Source organism: Thermothelomyces thermophilus, chromosome 7 (assembly GCF_000226095.1).
Source record: "Thermothelomyces thermophilus ATCC 42464 chromosome 7, complete sequence".
Classification (NCBI taxonomy): Eukaryota; Fungi; Ascomycota; class Sordariomycetes; order Sordariales; family Chaetomiaceae; genus Thermothelomyces; species Thermothelomyces thermophilus.
The window spans coordinates 1,939,429-1,958,654 of NC_016478.1; the positions used below are offsets into that span (position 1 = coordinate 1,939,429).

At 59.0% G+C, this 19,226-nt stretch overlaps 5 protein-coding genes across 5 annotated transcripts; 3 read left to right on the forward strand and 2 right to left on the reverse strand.

Annotated features, from left to right (window-relative positions):
• The first annotated feature begins 4,925 nt into the window (after positions 1-4,925).
• Positions 4,926-8,990, forward strand: MYCTH_2312111 (uncharacterized protein). The gene is made up of 2 exons (XM_003666891.1): positions 4,926-5,420; positions 5,508-8,990. The coding sequence occupies exons 1-2, from the start codon at positions 5,294-5,296 to the stop codon at positions 8,846-8,848; spliced, it is 3,468 nt and encodes a 1,155-aa protein (XP_003666939.1). The 5' UTR covers positions 4,926-5,293; the 3' UTR covers positions 8,849-8,990.
• A 466-nt stretch (positions 8,991-9,456) lies between these two features.
• MYCTH_96765 (uncharacterized protein) lies at positions 9,457-11,256 on the reverse strand (the record flags this gene model as incomplete). The annotated part of the gene is made up of 2 exons (XM_003666892.1): positions 9,457-10,316; positions 11,001-11,256. 2 exons carry the CDS (start codon positions 11,254-11,256, stop codon positions 9,457-9,459), a joined length of 1,116 nt encoding a protein of 371 aa, XP_003666940.1.
• Positions 11,257-12,220: 964 nt separating this feature from the next.
• On the forward strand, positions 12,221-12,777 carry MYCTH_2312112 (uncharacterized protein). The gene has a single exon (XM_003666893.1). The coding sequence runs from the start codon at positions 12,452-12,454 to the stop codon at positions 12,686-12,688; it is 237 nt and encodes a 78-aa protein (XP_003666941.1). The 5' UTR covers positions 12,221-12,451; the 3' UTR covers positions 12,689-12,777.
• A 1-nt stretch (position 12,778) lies between these two features.
• On the forward strand, positions 12,779-14,569 carry MYCTH_2312114 (uncharacterized protein). Its single transcript, XM_003666894.1, has one exon. The coding sequence runs from the start codon at positions 12,970-12,972 to the stop codon at positions 14,458-14,460; it is 1,491 nt and encodes a 496-aa protein (XP_003666942.1). The 5' UTR covers positions 12,779-12,969; the 3' UTR covers positions 14,461-14,569.
• A 485-nt stretch (positions 14,570-15,054) lies between these two features.
• MYCTH_2312115 (uncharacterized protein) lies at positions 15,055-18,632 on the reverse strand. The gene is made up of 3 exons (XM_003666895.1): positions 17,904-18,632; positions 15,477-17,735; positions 15,055-15,285 (listed from the first exon to the last, which is right to left on the reverse strand). The coding sequence occupies exons 1-3, from the start codon at positions 18,322-18,324 to the stop codon at positions 15,140-15,142; spliced, it is 2,826 nt and encodes a 941-aa protein (XP_003666943.1). The 5' UTR covers positions 18,325-18,632; the 3' UTR covers positions 15,055-15,139.
• Between the last annotated feature and the right edge of the window lie 594 nt (positions 18,633-19,226).

The window sequence follows — 19,226 nt, forward strand, 5'->3', positions numbered from 1 at the left end:
GCTGCTGAGCGTCCAGCTTGTGGATCTCGGCCTCAAAGCGCCGCCTGTGCTCTCGAAGCCGCTCATAATCCTGCCTTTTCTTTTCAAGCTGTGGCCAAAGTCAGTCAACCGTTCTTCGCTCCTGGAGCAGTTGCAAGGGACTGCGGCAGCAGCAGTCCTTCTCTTGTTGCATGGGAATCTCAAGACCCCGGAGACATTCTCTCCGGTGCAGCCCGAACGGAAAGCCAGCTCAATGGCAGACGCCTTGGCGAAGGGACATACCAATTGCACTTTATGAAGAGCCTGCCGCACGCGATGTCAGCCGAGGGTCACAGATCCGAGACGAGAAAGCAGCAGCAGGCAACCAAAACTTCCCGACTGCTCCCGCCCCCCCTCTCACACGCACACACACACACACACACACACTCTCTCTCTCTCTCTTTTTCCCCATATCTACCAGAAACGTACCGTCGTTGAGGCAAAGTCTTGAGGTTCGGGAGGGACGCGCGGTATGGTGGTAATCGATGACAGTGTTGGTACACGGCTGGAGTCGGTGGTAAAACGGCGCGGCAACAAGCCCCCGTTGCGAGGAGGCGACACGAAAGCGCCGCTCACTTGCGACTCGGCGCGGGGGCTCTGCTGAGCTCGAAAAAAGTCGTCCATATCTGCGGCCCTCTGCTAATAGAAACACGGCAAATTTTCGTACACGGGGCGCGCAAATGGGCGACGGTGGCTCTTCTCTATAGGGTCTGGAAAGCATTGTTGCGGTCAGCAAATCTGGCTCGGACCCTGGAGGAATCCGAAACTCGAGTCGAACCGCGTGCGCGCCTAAAGGGACAGGGCCACGGGGAGCAGCAGCAGCAGCAGCAGCAGCGCGACGAGCTGGAGCTCAATCTCGAAATCGATAGATGCTCTCCGCTCGCTACTCGTCAGTTGTTGCTGTGCAGACAGGCCATGGCTCCCGCAGCCATCAGCTGCTGTGCTGCGGACCCTTCAACCCACGCCCCTCCTCCTCTCCCCCTCCTCTTGCGGCGCGGTCAACATTCACGCTTCGCGCCCCTCGGCGCCTGCGCGGGCGGATTTGAGTCCTCAAGGAAACTCTGCGAGAGCGGCACCAAAAAAAGCTGGAGAAAAAAAATTGATGGGACACTGACCTAGAGGAACAAAGACAGTTGGCACACGCTACGTCCTGGGAACCCAGGCGCAACAGCAAAGGGGTCGAAAGCAGTAGTACAAAAGAGTGTGGGATGGGGAGGAGAGCAGGCCAAAAGCGTGCCCGCTTTGGGTGGAGGTTTGGTTTAAGGACAGCCTGCCACAGGGGGTGCTGGACGGACCCCTAGCAGCGGAGTCGCCCGCTGCTGGCTGGCCAGTGAAGGCTCCCATCGGTCCAGGATTGCGAGCGAGGCCCAAGCTTTCCAAAGGCTGCGTGCGCTAAAACATTCACCACCGGCCCGGGCTATCAACCTTCTTCTTTCCCCCCACCCTCTCTCGATTGGGCTGTTGTGGACCCCTCTCTTTCTCTTCCCTTGCGCTAACACATTCAGGTGGGCTACTGTGTACTCAACAGTAAACTCCGACCCCAGTTTGAAAGCAACGTTAATTGGGTAGGTACGGCGCGGTCCTGCGGGAGCCTCGACGCCTCCAGCGGCTCGTCGACCAATTTGGGCCAAGAGGCAAAATGGAGGGATGCTAACGAAACTACGGATCCGTACTGTGCTGTGTGTGTATGTATGTAGATACGTACATACATACATACAGCGCGCCACCTGCAAAGAGAAGCGGCAGCGGCAGCAGCAGCGGCAGCAGTAGTAGCAGCAGCAGCAGTCGGCTGCAGAGAGGGTGGTTACAACGGCCAAGAATGACTTCGAGTTTTTGCTGCCCAAGCCCGCCAACCCCGGATTTTCAGGTTTGTACCCTACTTCCTTGTTACTTCAGGGAGGTACAGTCGGTAAGGTAAGGCAGGTACTCTATACGTCTCTCGTCCCTTCCCTAAACTATTTGAAACCATATCGTATGCGCATTTCGCGTCCGGGTAGGTGACTCCAAAAAAGAGGCGATGGCCACCCGCGCTGATCAAGGGGGAGGAGATGCCGCATCGGCACACTAACCGGATGTCCCATTTTCCCTCCACGCAATGCGGGGGTTCGCCAGCCCGGCAACTCTCTGCCAGAGCCCGCCCTCGAAGGGAGGTGTCCCGTCCCGTCGGTTTCTCGCCGTCCGTCTCGCCCCACGAGAAGCAGCGATTCATGACCGTCCAGGTGGTGGGTGCTGAGAGGGTGTTCAGCCTCGACTCAGAAGCAGGTGACGGATACTTTCGTGCAAGCAGCGGTGTACATACATACAGGGTAAGCGAAGAACGGCGGGTGTGGCCGCACGGCAGGACGGCAATGGCATGGGAGAAGCAGGCCCGTCAGGAACTGTGACACCGGCTCTCGGGTCGCCGCCCGCCCTACTACATCACTTCGAATGTAGGCACATAATATGTGTGTGTACTGGACAAAGCTGCCACACCTACACTGTACACGCATACATACGCATACAGAAACTTGGACCAACCGGCGGATGGCGGGTGGTCTACAGGTTATATCTAAGACAGCCAGTCCTTCTCCAAGTTCAATCACGCGCATGCCGATTCATATGCGTGGAACCTGGTGTGTGACTGGCCGCCCTCTGTGGTTGTTGCGTTCTGGCGCCTCGCAAGTTGCACGATTACCCAGGCTTGGTTGTTCTTCACCACTTCCAACTTCCAGGCGGGAAGGCCTGGGCGGGGGCTTGGGTCGACCTCGCTTTTTGCCGACAAAGATGTGAAGCCAGTGCTAAACGCGGAGGTCTTGATGGGCATCATGGTCGTCGTTTGCTGTTCTGGCTTGCTCATCACTACTCGTACAGTACAGTACACCTTCTAGCACGCAGTAGTTGAACGCTTGCAACAGGGATCTCTGTTCGATTCGGCTGTATGCGCTCCGTACGCTAGGAACGTTCGTCATGGGGTTTCGTATCCTTTGTGGCGTGCTACGTCCCAAGAAAAAAAAAAAAGGTATCTTCTTACCCACTTATAGTCACTCACTGCGCATTCACCGTTAGGGTGGCGACATCGCGGCGTTCGACTCATTGAAGACGACCCGGTGATCCTGCCATTGGGGGGGCTTGCTCTAAAATTGTGCAGCCTTCAGTGCGAGACCAAGTCTACGGGAACTTGACCATTCAAAGCAATGGACAACACATGCTTCGAGATCAGCATGGACACGTCCCAGCTACTCATCAAGTATGGATTAGGTGTACATACACAAAGTCCGTATGTATTTATGTACGGACGTACATACTTACACGTGCATGCATCCTAGGTCAGTACGTTACTCCATGCATGCCCTCGGGAGGGCGAAGGCAATTCTTCGCTCACCGAGCCCAGATGGGAGAAACTGAGCAGCGTAACCCCGCTCCACCGAGGAAGGGAAACCTCCGCTCCGAACAGATCATTTCAGAGGTTCAGCATTTGTCTCTGAGGTGACGAGGGGAAAATTGCAGAGAATCTGCTATCACCTTCTCTGCTCGTCATCCTCGCTTCCCCGCCACCAACGGGCCGCAACCCCTCTCTAGACGTTGCAGTCAGGGGTCTTCATGTGGAGCTCTCATCCTTGCCCGCGCGTGTCGAGACTCCAGCCCCCCCTTTCTTTGAGTCAACTTTTTGTTAACTCTCAATTAAATTCCGCCGTGTCGACGCGACCGAGGGACTCGAAGGCGGGAATTTGCGGGCGGTGGGGGGGGGGGGGGGAGGGGAGGGCTTGCTCTTGGGAAGGTCAATTGAGGCATGGCAAACGCGCTAAGCACGCTCATCCACACACTATGAGCCAATGCCAGCAGGTCCGGTCCGGTTCTGCGACAGATCTGTGCAGCCCACCACTGCCCGACGAGACGCACCGAGGGGTATCACCGCACACCCCGTCGATCTCGGTGCGACCTCAGGGCTATGGGCCCGTATGTGATTCGACACGGTTTCCCTTTCCCAAGGGCCCCAATCGCCAGATTTGACCTCATCCATGAGTGATGGCAGCTCATGATGGTGGCCATTGCTGGTATTGTCGGCTTCTCTCGTCAGCATGCACTAGTGTGCCGCCGCCGCGAGTTGCCACGGAGGCGTCGGCTACTTGAGTACACACGCGTTATTCGTACAGAGCATGTATATGTACATACGTACGTACATTTGCCCAAGACCAGGAGTCAGCCTCATGTTCGACCCCACGCGCTCACCTGCAACGTCTGCAACGTGCAGCAGACTAAAAGTCGGTGAGTCCATGTCTTAGAAAGGCAGCTTGTTTGCACAGGGTTCTTCCCTCGGCAAGGGCCGGCCACCAATCTTGAGATGATTAGGGTTCAGAAACCACAATGAATGTACGGATACAAATAGAAGAGGCAATGGGTGGGACCGAGTCCAATCTCATAATGTTTGATCTTAACGTGACAAGAATCCAGTCCAGTTGCAAGTACGAACCGCGCCGGAATTGAGATGCGGGATGAGCGGTTCAAGTTGACTCACCATTTCTTGGGTACCCTCGGGGGCTTGCCATGTAAGGTCAGGTATGTACGGAGTATGTATGTACCTATGGAGTCGAGCGGGATCCTCCGTACACTCACAACAAGCCTCAGTCGGTCGATGGCTGAAGAGCGGGGTAACATACTTTGAAATCCGTCAACTAACGAATTCTAAAACAGCTTCCCCGTTTTGGATAATTATTAATGAATCGGGTGGGCCGGCTAGGTTGGGGCCTGAAGAACAATCTCTAACGTTCACTGGACTTCTCGAGATTGTATGTATGTATGTACTACCCAGCTCAGAGTTCACACATCTCGAAAACGGACACTGCACTCTACACTTTGATCCGATAAGCACAAGCCACAAGTAAACATTGCTTTTGGACATGTGAGTGTGAAAGGCTAATGAATGTTACCGATCATGTATATCTGCACATCCTACAGTACATACTGCGGTACATAGGTAGGTACCAAGCTAAAGCGCTGCGGGGTTCTAGCGGGCACTCGTCAGTATCTCCGTACCAGCACGAATTCCATGGGCACCTTCAACAGTTTTGGCCCCGAGAACACGCCTTGGGGAGCCGAGCGCCTCCCACTAAAAAGGATTCATCAAGCAAACCGCGGCTAGCGACTTCCAGTTGCCGGCTCCACTGGTTCGGTCGTCCCCAACCTTATCGTAGCTTATCGCGATAAGGGGCCGGCCATCGCGGGGCAAAAAATAATTGTTTGGCTCGCGTCGGCTGCACCCCGGTCGCCCTTCAAGCAGCAAGATCGAACAGCCAAGATGGGTGCGATCGACGACGGCTTCGAGGCCTTGCTGGAGCCTTTTTATAACGGCAAGAAGCTCACCGACCCGATATCTACCAAGGAAGACAAGTACCAGCTATTGCCGGCGTTCCTCAAGGTCAAGGGTGAGTCGAAAGCCCCGGGCACTGCGCCGAGGACAATGCATCGAGCGGCTTTTCGCGGGGCCCTCTTGCACTAACTTTGCATCGCAGGCCTAGTCAAGCAGCACATCGATTCGTACAACTTCTTCGTCGAACACGAGATCAAGGACATTGTCAGGGCGAACCGCATCATCCGGAGTGACCAAGAAAAAGACTTCTGGCTCGAGTTCACCGACATCCGCGTCGGCACACCTACCCGCAATGACTACAGCGACTTTAAAGCTCGCGATGAGGTCACCCCCATGGAGTGCCGCCTCCGCGACATGACGTACGCCGCTCCAGTCGTCGTCGACATTGTATACTCGCGCGACCGGAAAAAGATTGTCCGGAAGGACATTCCCCTCTGCCGCATTCCCGTCATGCTCAAGAGCGCAAAGTGCTGCCTGAGCGGCGCCACCAATGCGCAGATGGAGATCATGAACGAGTGCCCGCTAGACCCCGGCGGCTACTTCATCATCAACGGGACGGAGAAGGTCATCCTCATTCAGGAGCAGCTCAGCAAGAACCGCGTCATTGTCGAAGCGGACGAGAAGACCGGCGGCGTGTCGGCCTCGGTCACGAGTTCGACCCACGAGCGCAAGTCCAAGACGTACGTCATACTCAAGAAGGACCGCATCGTCCTCAATCACAACGTCCTCGTCGAGCCGATCCCGATCGTCATCGTCCTCAAGGCCCTCGGTGGGCTTTCTGATTACGAGATCATGGAACTGGTGGCGGGCGGAGATGCGCGGTACCAGGACGACTTCCTCATCAACTTCGACGAGGCCACCAAGGCCGGCGTGTTCACGCAGCAACAAGCGCTCGAGTACGTGGGTTCCAGGGTCAAGATGGGCGGCCCCAAGAAAGGGCGGTCCATGGCGGCACCCCGTCGAAGCCCGGTCGAGGAGGGATTGGACGCGCTCGCAAACGTCGTGGTGGCCCACGTCGAGATTCAGGACCTCGACTTCTACCCGAAAGCCATCTACATTGCCATGATGGTCCGGCGTGTCCTCATGGCTTCGCACGACCCCAAGCTGGTCGATGACCGCGACTTCGTCGGAAACAAGAGGTTGGAGTTGGCCGGACAGTTATTGTCTCTGCTCTTTGAGGATATGTTCAAGATGTTCGTCGGAAGCCTGAAGGGTAACATGGAATACTTCTTCAAGAAGCCCAACCGGACGTCCGCTTACGACCCCGTGGGTCCCATTAGCAGTCAGGGGCAGTACATCACTCAGGGCTTGAACCGAGCCATCCAGAGCGGGAACTGGAACGTCAAGCGGTTCAACATGAACCGGGCGGGAGTCACACACGTCCTCAGCAGGTTGAGCTACATCGCGGCGCTGGGCATGATGACTCGCATCAGCAGTCAGTTTGAGAAGACGAGGAAGGTGAGCGGCCCGAGAGCCCTCCAGCCGTCGCAGTGGGGTATGCTCTGTCCGTCCGACACGCCAGAGGGTGAAGCTTGCGGTCTGGTGAAGAACCTGGCCCTCATGACACACATCACCACGAACGCGGAGGAGGAGCCGGTCAAGAACTGGATCTTTAGCCTCATCCCCGGCGTCGAGCCCATCCGAATGTTTACCGGAACCGAGATGCACAGGCCGGGGTCCTACATCATCCACCTCAACGGTACCCCGTTCGCCCTCACCAGGCACCCGAAGCAGTTCGCAGCGCGGTTCAAGACGATGCGTCGCCGCGGTCATATTTCCCCTTTTGTCGGCATTCACATCAACGAGCATTTCTCGGCAATCCATATCGCCACCGACGAAGGACGCATTTGCAGGCCGTACATCATCGTAAAAGACGGGAAGCCGAGACTCAAGAAGGAGCACTTGAGACTCTTGCAGTTGGGCAAGGCGACATTTGACGACTTTTTGAAGAATAGCGTCATAGAATATCTAGACGTCAACGAGGAAAACGATGCCTTGATCGCCATCAGGGAGGAAGACGTCAACCAGTCGACAACCCACATGGAGATCGAGCCCTTTACGATCCTCGGCGCGGTTGCCGGCCTCATTCCGTTCCCTCACCACAACCAATCTCCCCGTAATACCTACCAGTGCGCCATGGGTAAGCAAGCCATTGGAGCCATCGCGTACAACCAGTTCAACCGCATCGACACCCTTCTCTACACTCTCGTCTATCCTCAGCGGCCCATGGTCATCACCAAGACGATCCAGCTCATCCACTACGACAAGCTCCCGGCCGGACAGAACGCGACGGTTGTGGTCATGTCGTACTCGGGCTACGATATCGAAGACGCCCTCGTCTTGAACAAGGCCTCGTGCGACAGGGGCTTTGGGCGGTGCCAAGTATTCCGCAAGTACACGGCCGAGCTGCAACAGTACCCCAACGGGCGGAAAGACAGACTGGGCGGCATCCAGAAGGACGAGGAGGGCCGTACGATCGCCAAGCACGCCTGCTTAGACAAGGACGGCCTCGCCGTCGTGGGCTACCGGGTGCACTCCGGAGAGACTATGATCATGAAGGAGACGCCAATCGACCAGACGTCGACGGGCATCGGCAGCGACCGCGGGTCCGACGAATTCCGCCCGGCCCCGATCAACTACCGCATTCCCGACCCGGCCTACATCGACAAGGTGATGGTCTCCAACACGGAGAAGAACACGGCGATCATCAAGGTGCAGACGCGCCAGACCCGCCGGCCAGAGCTCGGCGACAAGTTCTCTTCCCGCCACGGCCAGAAAGGTGTCGTCGGCATCATTGTCGACCAGGAAGACATGCCCTTCTCCGACTCGGGTCTCGTCCCGGACATCATCATGAACCCGCACGGTTTCCCGTCCCGCATGACGGTCGGCAAGCTCTTCGAATGCCTGACGGGCAAGGCCTCGGTCGTGGCGGGCAGGCGGGACTACGGCTTCGGCGACGCTTTCCGCTCGCACCCGGTCGAGGAGATGGGCAGGGTCCTGATCGAGCACGGCTTCTCGTGGGAGGGCAAGGACTACTTCACGTCCGGCATCACGGGCGAGCCGCACGAGGCGTACCTGTTCAACGGGCCCATCTACTACCAGCGCCTGAAGCACATGGTGCAGGACAAGATGCACTCGCGCTCCCGCGGGCCCCGGGCCATCCTCACGCGGCAGCCGACCGAGGGTCGCTCGCGCGACGGCGGCCTCCGGCTGGGCGAGATGGAGCGCGACTGCCTGATCGCCTACGGAGCCTCGCAGCTGCTGCTCGAGCGCCTGATGATCAGCTCGGACGGGACCCAGGTCGACATCTGCGAGCGCTGCGGCCTGCTGGGCTACAAGGGCTTCTGCCAGACCTGCGGCAGCACCAGCCAGGTGACGCAGATGACGATGCCCTACGCCGCCAAGCTGCTGGTGCAGGAGCTGATCAGCATGAACGTCGGCGTGCGCATGCAGCTGGAGGACAAGTTTCCCCATCCGAGGTAGCCGGCCTCCAACCCCCAAGGTAGAGCGGGGTTGTGTGTGTGTGTGTTTGCACGCATTGAATCGGCGTTGTTTTCTTTCGGGTTGTTGGAGGTGTGGTGACGGAGGAGGTTGGTTTAACGTGTTTGCAACTGGTGTAGTATGTTTCTGTTGGGGCTTTGGCTACGTTTTGCAATTTAGCATGGCGCCTGAAGAGAAAAGGAATTGACGAGCATTGTTGTTATAAGCGGTATGGCAGCATGCATCTAGATCTGAAACAGCGTGGTGGCTCCTTGAACAAGAATTGATGTTAAATTCTTGTATATGTCTTGGTGTGCTGTATACAATATTCCGGGCGAACCAACACCAAGCCCATCTCGAATGCTACCTTCGCAACGCCAGAGAACCGGGGGGGCGCGGATTCATTCAATGTGCGAGCCCTGCAGTGTCCGGTCGTCGCATCTGTCTGTATATCCAGAGGTATAGGCTGCCTGGTTCATGAACCCCAACTCCCGCAAACCTATGCCTGAGTATAATGCTAATACCATTAGTCCAACCGTATCATAATCCGACGTAATTCCTGAAACCTTGCCATCTCAATGACTCCTTTTTTCTCTCTCACCCCATCGTCATCACCTATAATCGGCCTCGTTCTCCTCCTCCTCCTCCTCCTTCTGCTCCTTCTCATCCTTGTTATCGTCGCCGTGGTCGTCATCGTCCTCCTCCTCCCCTTTTCCCTCCTTCTCCGTGCCGAGCTCAGCGGCAGCAGCAGCAGCAGCAGCACCGCCTAGCCCTCGCAACCCGCCCATCCAGACCTCGAACCTGACCGCCCCGTCCAGCCCGGGCCCCGTCCCTGCGACGTGGGGGGCAAAGACGACCTTCATCAGCCTCTCCCACCCCGTCGCTATCCCGCTCCCTGACAGCTCCGCAGCCTGGCGATGAGAAGAAGAATCGTCGTGATGTTGTTGGGAATGAGGGTGGTGGTGGTGGTGGTGATCGCGGACCGGCCGCCGACGCCGGAGCGGGACGGGCCTCCTAAACAGCGCGATCCGCCCGGCGATCTGGGTCGTCCACACCAGCCCCAGCGCGGGCGTCTTGAGGGCCAGGTTGGAGGACGGGTCGTCGCCCCAGCCCGTGAACCAGCGCTGCTGGTGGTCGAGCAGGAGGGCGGGGTGGGACGGGCGGGGGGGGTCGGGGTCGGTTGGCGGGGGCGGTGGTGGTGGTGGCGCTGTTTGTTCCGGTTCGTCGGACTGTGGGTGGCTGGATGAGGGGAGGGGGACGGAGGATGGCGGTAGTATGTCGGCGAGGGCGGTGCTGTTGTTGTTGCTGTTGCCGGAGATGGGAGGCAAGCGGCGGCTGCGGGTTGCGAGGGGAGATTCCTGGGTTGGGCGGGGCCCGGATTGGAGTGAATGATAGTGATGGTGTTGATGATGATATTGGAGGGAGGAGGCGGGGGTTCCGAAGTCAGCAGAACTGGCCCCAGTAAACCGGTCTGCTACCTGGTTGGAAACAACGACGGCCAGGTTGTGCCGTTGTGCGAGGTCGCGCAGATGCATGCCGAGTTTGATGAGCTCGGCGGTGCGCGCGCCCATGTTGGAGCCGTGCCTGGCCCCGGAGGCGGAGGAGGTGGCGGAGCGCTCGAACTCGGCGCGATAGTTGGCAGCGACGGAGTCGAGGACTACCAGGCCGATGCCGCGGCGCTCGATCTCGACGGGGACTTGAAAGTTCAGGATGTGGTCTTGGCTCTCCAGGTCCGGGGTGGCGGTGCTGATGATTCTGTCGAGAGATGGTCGCTGTGAAGGGGCCAGGCGTTGGAATAGGGGGTTGGTTGACAGCATCTGGGCGAGGCGTCGGGTCGACAGGGGAGCCTCGGTGCTGATATAGAGGGCCGGGCGACCAAGGCCGTGGGGGGGCGGCAGTTGGACGGAGAGGAGGAGGGAGAGCAGGAACTGGGTCTTGCCGGCGCCGGACTCGCCCGTGACCTCGGTCACGTAACCGACCGGAATGCCGCCGCCCAAGGCATGGTCCAACTCGGGGTCGAGGGTGCTGATGGTCTGCCATTGGGCGGAGAGAGAGGCGGCTGAGTTTCTCAGCGAGCCGGCCGGGGCGGCGTGTCCCGCATCTGATCTCGGAGCTGGCCGGTCCGGGGCTTCGGGTTCCGGGCCCGCTTCGGTACCGGGCTCGGGTTGGAGTGGGCCGAGGTGTGCCTCCGGAGCCGGGTTTGCGACACCGAGATCGGCATGGAGCGCGTCGAGCACGGCGCTGCACAGGCGCTTGACGTCGAGCAGCGGCAGCCGGGTCCGCTTCCCGATGTCGGCTGCCTCGAGGGTCAGGAGATCGCTGGTCGAGAGTCCGTGTTTCTCGAGCACGGGAATCAACCTCGCGAACTGCCCGGCAGGGAAGTGCGGGAGCACGTGCAAGAGATCCGTCATGGGTTCAGCCTATGGGTCGACTTGAGGACACATGAGCCGGGGCGCTGTGACCTCCTCGGTTTGAGAAGTCAGTAGTGCTGCCCTTGTTCCCCACCGTTATTCTTCCTCTTGTTCTCTTCTTCTCTTCTTTTTGTTTCCTTCCTTTCTTTCTTTTTTTCCTTTTTTTTCTTTCTTTTTTTCTTCTCCTCCCCCCTCTCCTTTTTGGTTCGACCTGACGGACTGCAGCGACTGCAGCAAGGCAACCGCGGTCGCTGCTTGATGGCTGCTTGCAGGGAACGCGGGTTCCTGCGCATTTCATCAGACCGCACCATTTTTAGCTTTGTGGGGCGCGCCTTCTCCTTCCGTAATTGGCTCGCGGCAATTAACTATGTAATTGGTCTTACACAGCTCGTGCGGATTACGGAACACGGAATAATACGGACTACTTCCTGGTCGATCCGTGACTACAGGTCGCAGTTGCCAGCGCGAGCTTGAGCCGCGCAATCCCAGCGTGAGGCAGGAGATATGGACTGCGGTAAGGGAGGGAGAGAGAATGGGGTGCAGTTTCCTACGCTGCCTACTACTCCAAGTGGATGGAGGCAGGCGCGACACTTCGATGCAGCGGTGCCTGCCAAGAACGTTCCCATCAAAAGTCCCCGCAAAATCGCGCTCTGCCGCCGGGTCAGCCCAGGATCGCATTCCCCGTCTGCACCCTTTGATTGCAACCCTGCCTTTGACCCGGTCATGTCGGCTTCACATCTAGTGTACCTACACCCCTGAAGAAGTGCCCGCCTTAACCTCGATTGGGGCTGGCCTGGAGTGCCATGGCTGCAACGAACGTATCACAACCCCGGTCAGTTGAGAGAACTCTTGGCCGGGAAACACGGTATCAGCGGGCTGCTGGGCGGCATCGCTGCAGCGGAGGCAACGTGTGGGCACGGGGAATGCCGATTCCATTTTAGAATTTTCCTACGGAGTATGTGCTGCCTGTTCCGAGTTAGTTATCATCCATCCAGAGACCCTCGAGCGGGCGGCCCCGTCGGCCCCAAGGTCCCTCGTTGTTTTTCCCTTGCGGCTTGGTCGAGCTCCGAGAGAGTCGCCGTGGCATGTTGCCCACCACGATCATTCCACGTTCTTGATCTTCAGGGATTAACTTACTTCCCCCATGTTCTGATATACATCTCACGCTCCTTTAAAACCACCAAAGATCGATCAGATGGGCCGCCAACTACTTTACGGAGCCGCCCTCTTGGGCGCCTCTGTTCAGGCATTCGCTTTTCTGCCCCTGCCAACCAACCGCTACCAGGCACTCCCTCTCGAAGACGGCTGGAATCCCAAGCCGACCCAACCTCCAGACGCTCACTTAGTTCGACGGCAAATGAGCCGCCCCTCAAGCTATCTCGTCGCCCCGGATAACACATGCGGCTTCATCGAAGGCAATTCAAGTGAGTGATCACAGCGCCCTCGAGCTACGTAGAGGAAACCGTGGAGACCGTAGCAAGTCCTCGGTTGACGCGACGTCTTGGGCTGACCCCCTTCGATGAAGGATCGGCATATGCATGTTTGGACGATAGCATGCAATGCGTCTTCATCCCACAATCTGGAAAGTCGCCCGGCGCCGTTGGCTGCTGCGATGGCGACGACTGTACCTTCCGTTCATCATGCGTCAACAGGAGTGAACGGGATGACTGCGACGAGGATTGTCAAGAAGATCCCTCAACGCTGAAATGGTAAATGAGTGTTGCAGACCATGGCCATGCCGGGTTATGTTCACTGACAGCACATAGCACCGGCTTGCTCCAGAGGTACTGCAACACCGTCGCCTTCCCGGGCGGCGTGACGGACTACTACTGCGCCTTAACGAAGGGGTCTGTTCTCACGGCCCAGACAGCGGCCAAGGGTGATAAGAGCAGGAGCTTCTCCGAGGTCAAGCCCACCAGTACCTCGACCAAGAAGACGACGACGACAACGACGAGCTCAACCACGTCCAAGAAAACTTCCTCGTCTTCGTCTTCCTCTTCGACTTCGACCTCGTCTTCAACGACGTCCAAGTCCTCAACCCGATCCACATCCGAGACGTCGTCCGAGGTTCTGCCCTCCACCACCGAACCTACCATCACCGCGTCTACCACCGACGCCGATCGTGCCGGCGCGGCCACTTCTTCGACACCGCCCGAGGCCTCGACCACTCAATCTACCCCGGTCGGCGCCATTGTCGGGGGTGTCCTGGGTGGTATCGCCCTCATCGCCTTGTGCATATTTGGCGCAATCTTCCTCCGCCAGCAGAGGAAGAAGAGCCAAGCGATGGCTGAAATGCCTCCTTCCCAGCCTTTCATGGCCGAACCCACATTGCCCAGCACTCAACCCCCCGTTCCCCCCTACGGGCAAGGCATGGGATCTTCCGGCATGACTGGCTACCCCCCGTCGTCTGCCGCTGGGACCTCGCCGCAGATGTTCGCCACTCCAACGGCCGCCGCAGCTGGCGCGACTGCTGGCGCGGTGGCGGCGGCAGCAGCATCAGCACGAGGAGCCTCCGGCCCCTACCACAACCGTCCGCCAAGCACCCTCACCACTACCACCACCGCCGCCAACAACACCTACTACGACCCGAGCCCTTTGACCACGCCCGGCGGCAGCCCACAGATGCAGTATGCACATCAGATGCACCCACCACCGCCCCTTCCCACGCCGGCCTACTACAACCACCCTTCACAAGACGCTTACCAGGGGGGAGACGGAGCATGGGCTGGAGGCGGCAGCACCAACGCCGGCGCCGCCGCGGAGCCGCCCGACCGCCATTCGACCTCCACCCCGGTCTCGACGTACAACGGCGCCACCCCCGTCACCCCGGCCTCTGCGCTGGGTCCGATGCCGGGTGAGCCTCAGCAGCACGCACCGGCGGGCGGGGGCGGTGGTGGCAGTGGCAGCGACGGGAACGGGGTGCCCCTGATTCTGCAGCCGGGCATGGGATATCGGCCATACAGGCCGCCCGGTGCCGGTGGCAGCAGCAGCACGCGAAGCGCAGGGGGCCGGAATGCAACCGCGAGCGCGAGCGGAAGCGAAAGCCCGACTGTGAGGACCGCGACGGTCGCCATGGTGGTGCCCCGGAAGGTTGTCCCAGCATCGTCCGCGCCGCCCTCGACGGAGCAGTCGCGGAGCCAAGGGCAATCACAAGGGGCCGCGGCTCCTGGGGATCAGCAGACTGCTGCTGTCGAGCTGCCGTGATGGAGGTGGCGAAGAGAAAGGACTTTGAAGTGTGTCATGAACCCATTCGATGTCCCTTCATTCGGCGTTACGCCAGCATGTCACTGGATTTCTTTTTTGCCTTACTTCTTTTTTAAAAGCGTGTGATTTGGAGGGCACGAGCGGAATGTTGGTAGATATGGGGTTCTTCTTGTGGGCGGAGAGATGACTCGCTGTAACATCACGTCGCAGGGGAATGTATGTATGCACGTCCGGGGTGGGCAACTCTAGATATCCAGCTTCTTCACCTGTGTATATTCGATTTTGTTTTAAACCCCGGCGACAAATGCCCAAGCCGCTCAAGTACGTGCGTGTCACATGCAGTTTATGGCCATTTTTTTTTCCAGGTCGCCCACGGGCTCAACCAACATACTGTAGATCGATCAGCCCATGTAAGCTCGCGTCCGATTTCAGACAAGACAGATTTGCGAATGTTTCTTATATCAGGTCAACATCAGACTACCCGACCAAAACGTACATACATCCACTAATGCTGAGACAACCCCCCTTCTCTCCCACCCCAAAAACCAATCTAATCCGAAAGCTGATCCTTCCGCCCTGCTGCGCACCCCTTGGGCGCCCAGTATGTATGTATTATATGTCACAAGGTACAAGCCCGGTTTCCGTACCCGATGCCCAACAGCACTCACACACGAGCTTGCTAGTAATCGACCAACCTCAGCTTCTTCCCAATCCCGCGTCTCCGCGCCTGCACCGCCGCGCGCTCCGATGGCTTCGACTCGCCGCTGTTGTTGTCTCCCCGCGCCTTGAGCGCCTGGAGAAGCATTCCCGCGTCGAAGAATCCATCTGGGATTGGAGAAAAAAATCATGTTAGCATACCGCTTCGTTTTCTTAGAGCACGACATGGGAAAGGAAAGAAGGGTAGGTTGGAGGGAGGGGGAGGGAATGTTTGTGGAAAAATGGAAAGGAGCGGGAGAGTGGGAAGGGGAAAAGGGAAAAAAAAAAAAAGGGGGGGGGGGGGAGGGAACTAAGCGTACAGCCACCCAGCTCATCATCCTCGCTTAGGGCCAGGCTTTCATCCGTGGGCGATGAGATGCTCCCATTTACGCCCCCTTCTGACCCGGCCTTGGAGCCGCTCGTGATCAGCCGCCCCCTCAGCCTCGCCCTGCTGCCACTAGCGCTACCATGGCTGCTGGCAGCAGTAGCACCGCCTCCCTGACCGCCCTGACCGCCGGCGACCTTGCCGGCCTCCGCCTTGGTGCCATAGCCTGCCCGCAGGCCTTCCACCTCCCTTGCCCGGCTCGTCGGCCCGCCCCTCGCCCACACACCGGGACCGGCCCTGCCTGCGGACCCCGAGTTGGCGGCGATCCTCAGAATCCGCCGGATCTCGAGCAGGTAGCTCTCGAGTGTGTCGACGAAGCGGCGGGTCTGCCTGTGGCGCGACGAGACGCAGATGGAGATGCCTTCGTCCTTGATGATGTAGCCGATGCCAAAGCCGTCGCCGGACACGGGACCGAAGCCGAACTGGCGGAGAGAGGGGTTGCCGCAATTGGACGTGGAGAGGATGGTGGTGTTGAGCTTGTCCCAGCCCGGGTCGGCAAAAATGGCGGGCAGTTGATTGGACGTGGCCAGGGAGGGCGAGGTACGCCCGGTAGACGATTGGATGCTGTCGTTTCGTGCGCGGGAGGTTGTTGCTGTTGGCTTTGTTGGGTGACTGCTCTCATCGTTACCGTTGATGCTTGTGGAATGAATGGCGTTGTTGTTGTTGGTGGTGGCGGTGGTGGCGGTGGAGCCGTCGAGAAGGTATGCGGGCTCGCGCGGAGGGCTGCTGCTGACGCTGCCGTCGCCGCCGCCGCCGGTGCCGCGGTCGGAGAAATTGTCGATCGGGCTGGAATAGCCGTTGGTTCCGGAGAGGTAACTGCCGGCGTCCCCGTCGACGGTGCGCTGCCAGAGGCAGAAGAGAGCGTACAAGTGACGGTCGCACCCCTGGGCCTTGGCGCACTCCCGGGTCGTGGCGACGTGACGTTGGCAGGCCTTGCGGAGGGCCTCGATCTTTTTCTCGGCCGGGTTGTCGGCCCAGAAGGTCTGGACAAAGTTGACGGATTCTTCTGACACGGTGCGGATGGCCTCGGTGCGGCCGTGCAGGTACATCTTGGTCATGGCGGGCTCGTAAGTGCACTCGACGCGTCCGTACAGGCCGTAGTAGGCCGCCTGGAAGGCCATCTGCACGAAAGCGTCGGGCGAGAAGCCCATGGCGGTGATGAAGTTCTTCCCGTAGGCGTTGAAGTCGAGGCACTGGAACTCGTTCTGCTCGATCAGGTCCGCCAGCCGGGTCTCGGCGAAGCGGACGGCGATGCGGAGCTCGGGAGTCATGTCCCACTCGAGCTTGTGCGGCGTGGTGCTGACATCGCCAAAGCTCTCGGGGTCGCGCTTGGACGGGTCGGGGCTGGTGGACGCCCACAGCGTCGGGGCCTTGCCGTTGATGCTTCTCGCAAAGCGGAGGATGGTGTCGGTGTAGACGTCGCTGGCGAAGCGCAGCACCGTGTGGCCGTCGACGCCGGTGTGTTCAAAGTTGATGCCGGCGCTTCCGTTCTTGCAGACGATGATCTGCAGCTTGTCGTACCACCGGTTGGTGCAGGTGCCGATCTGGACACCCTTCTCGATCTCGCTGGTGCCGCAAAGCATGTTCTGGCAGAGCGCGGCGGCCGTGGTGGGTTCCGAGTAGTCCAGGCAGACTACAAAGAGGGCCGTGTCGACAAAATTCAAGCAGTCGGCATTGTTGGAGCCGGGCTCCCTCATCAAGACGTCCCTTAGACCCGACCAGACCTTCCTGTTCTCGGTGCTGAGCACGCCCAAGGCGCCCTTGGCGGCTTCCTGGATGGGCGTCTGCGCAGCGTCGTCGATGATGGTCTGCAGGTTGACGGCAATGTCGCGCTCCGTCATGATGAGGTCCGAGTTGTCGTCGAGCACGTCGAACCAGTAGAACTGGCCGTGGCACATGACGATGATGTGCTTGGAGTCGGGGTCCTGCTCGATCTGGCAGCCGGCGTCGGTCGGAACGCGGGCGGTTCCGAACAGGCGCGAGTACTGGTGCATGCACAGGGTGGTTCCCTTGACCGTGTCTGGCGGCAGCTCTTCCTTGCGGACCGCCCTCACAAACTCAAGGGCCGAGACGATGAGCGAAGCAGCCCTTGTCACCTGGTTGTTCCGGGCTGGCGTCGGGTCATCCTCGAGCAGGAAGAAGGGGTTCAGGTTGAGGACGACGGGGTTGTCAAAGTTGAGATAGGAGTCATACCCTTGGATAGGAGTGTGTCAGTATTGGACCGCAAAATGACGACGTCCTCCTCCTTCTTCTTTTCTTCTTTCTCTCTCCTCCTTTTCTCTTTCCGCTTTTGAAGAGAGAAAAGAAAAAAAACAGAGAAAAGGAACAAAGAAAGGGGAGGGGAGAAAAGAGGAGGACTTACAGAACTGCTCGATGTAGCTCGTCCTCGCTTCGGCATACTTCTTGAGCTTCTCCTGGAGCTCGGGCCCTTCGTTTTTCAGAAAGGACTCGACGGCACGCTTGGTTTCTGCATGTTCCCTCGGAGACTGGAGCGGCTTGAGGGCAGCCAGGTACTTCTCGCAGGTGGACTCGAGATCTGGGATGGGCAGCTTTGGAAGGCTGTCCTGGTGGGCATACGTGACTCCACCCTTGCGCTTTTCGTCGCGGTAGGGGTCCGACATGGCGAAGTGAGGCGCCTTCAGAGACGGGGCGATGGCGGGCTTAGATAGCCTGGGGAGCTCGGGAACGGAGCGCGGCGTGGAGGAGGACAGCTCGAGAGGAGCTTCGTTGAGGGTCTCACCAAGAGACCTTGGCGGTGTGAAGGTGCGGACTTGTGTGGACATTCTCGTCAGCCAGGGCCGAGGACGGAGACGGATATCAGGCGTAAAGAGGCGAGACGTGGGTGCTGATGTTCAGACCGCGAAGGGCAGTGCGGTAGAAGTAGTGGCAGTCTTGGAGGCAGTAGGATGGCATTCCACTCGAAATGCTACGGCCGAGACGTGTTCGGATCAAATAGCTGCCAAGGCAAGAAGGGTAGCACCGGAGTTCGGGAATTGGGGGAAGAGAGAAGGGGGAGAGCTACCGGGACCCGGCCGAGGACGAGGCTCGAACATATAAGGCGGCGGCTACTTCGGAAGAGGACCGGGGGAAGGGGGAAGAGAGAAGGGGGGGGGGGGTTGGTGTGGGCTGGTTGACCAGAGGGAACAACGGCAGACGCGAGACAAGCGAAGACGGCATACAAGGAGGGTGGAACCGGCACCCCAGATGCTGTGCCAGGCCCACGGCTCCGTAGCAGCATTAGTGTACACTACTGTACACTGCACTACACACCGATGGGGAAGGGGGGAGAAAGAAGGGCTGTTGATCTGGGGATGCCGTGTGTCCCCTTCGAGAGCGCGCCTATGTTGCACGCGGGAACTTCCCAAGACATGCGCGGGCGGACGGACAGGCGGACAATGGGGGTGGAGAAAGCACTCGGCAACCCTTAAGCAACAGCAAGCACACTACTTGCTCGCCGCAGTGTAGCTCGACAAGGCCCACGGCCCCGGGGAACCAGACCCCCAGACCCCCAGACCCCCAGAGCAGCAGGCCTAGGGCATGTGGCCGTGGAGACGAGAGTCGCGCGCAGCCCTCGGGGTGATTGGACACGAGGTGCCGAGCAGTGGGTTGCGAGTGAGATTCCCTCCGCAAGCCCGAAAAGAGGCAATATGGGACGCTGCCGCCTGTGTTGAATCTGCCGGGGCCA

Bases quoted from the DNA above. Each gene is read 5' to 3' on its own strand.
- MYCTH_2312112 (XM_003666893.1), top strand. From the start codon at position 12,452: ATGGGCCGCCAACTACTTTACGGAGCCGCCCTCTTGGGCGCCTCTGTT.
- MYCTH_2312114 (XM_003666894.1), top strand. From the start codon at position 12,970: ATGAGTGTTGCAGACCATGGCCATGCCGGGTTATGTTCACTGACAGCA.
- MYCTH_2312111 (XM_003666891.1), top strand. From the start codon at position 5,294: ATGGGTGCGATCGACGACGGCTTCGAGGCCTTGCTGGAGCCTTTTTAT. The intron at 5,421-5,507 runs GTGAGTCGAAAG...TTTGCATCGCAG, and splicing joins GGCGTTCCTCAAGGTCAAGG to GCCTAGTCAAGCAGCACATC.
- MYCTH_2312115 (XM_003666895.1), bottom strand. From the start codon at position 18,324: ATGTCCACACAAGTCCGCACCTTCACACCGCCAAGGTCTCTTGGTGAG. The intron at 17,736-17,903 runs GTAAGTCCTCCT...CTCCTATCCAAG, and splicing joins GAGCTACATCGAGCAGTTCT to GGTATGACTCCTATCTCAAC. The intron at 15,286-15,476 runs GTACGCTTAGTT...CTCCAATCCCAG, and splicing joins GGATGATGAGCTGGGTGGCT to ATGGATTCTTCGACGCGGGA.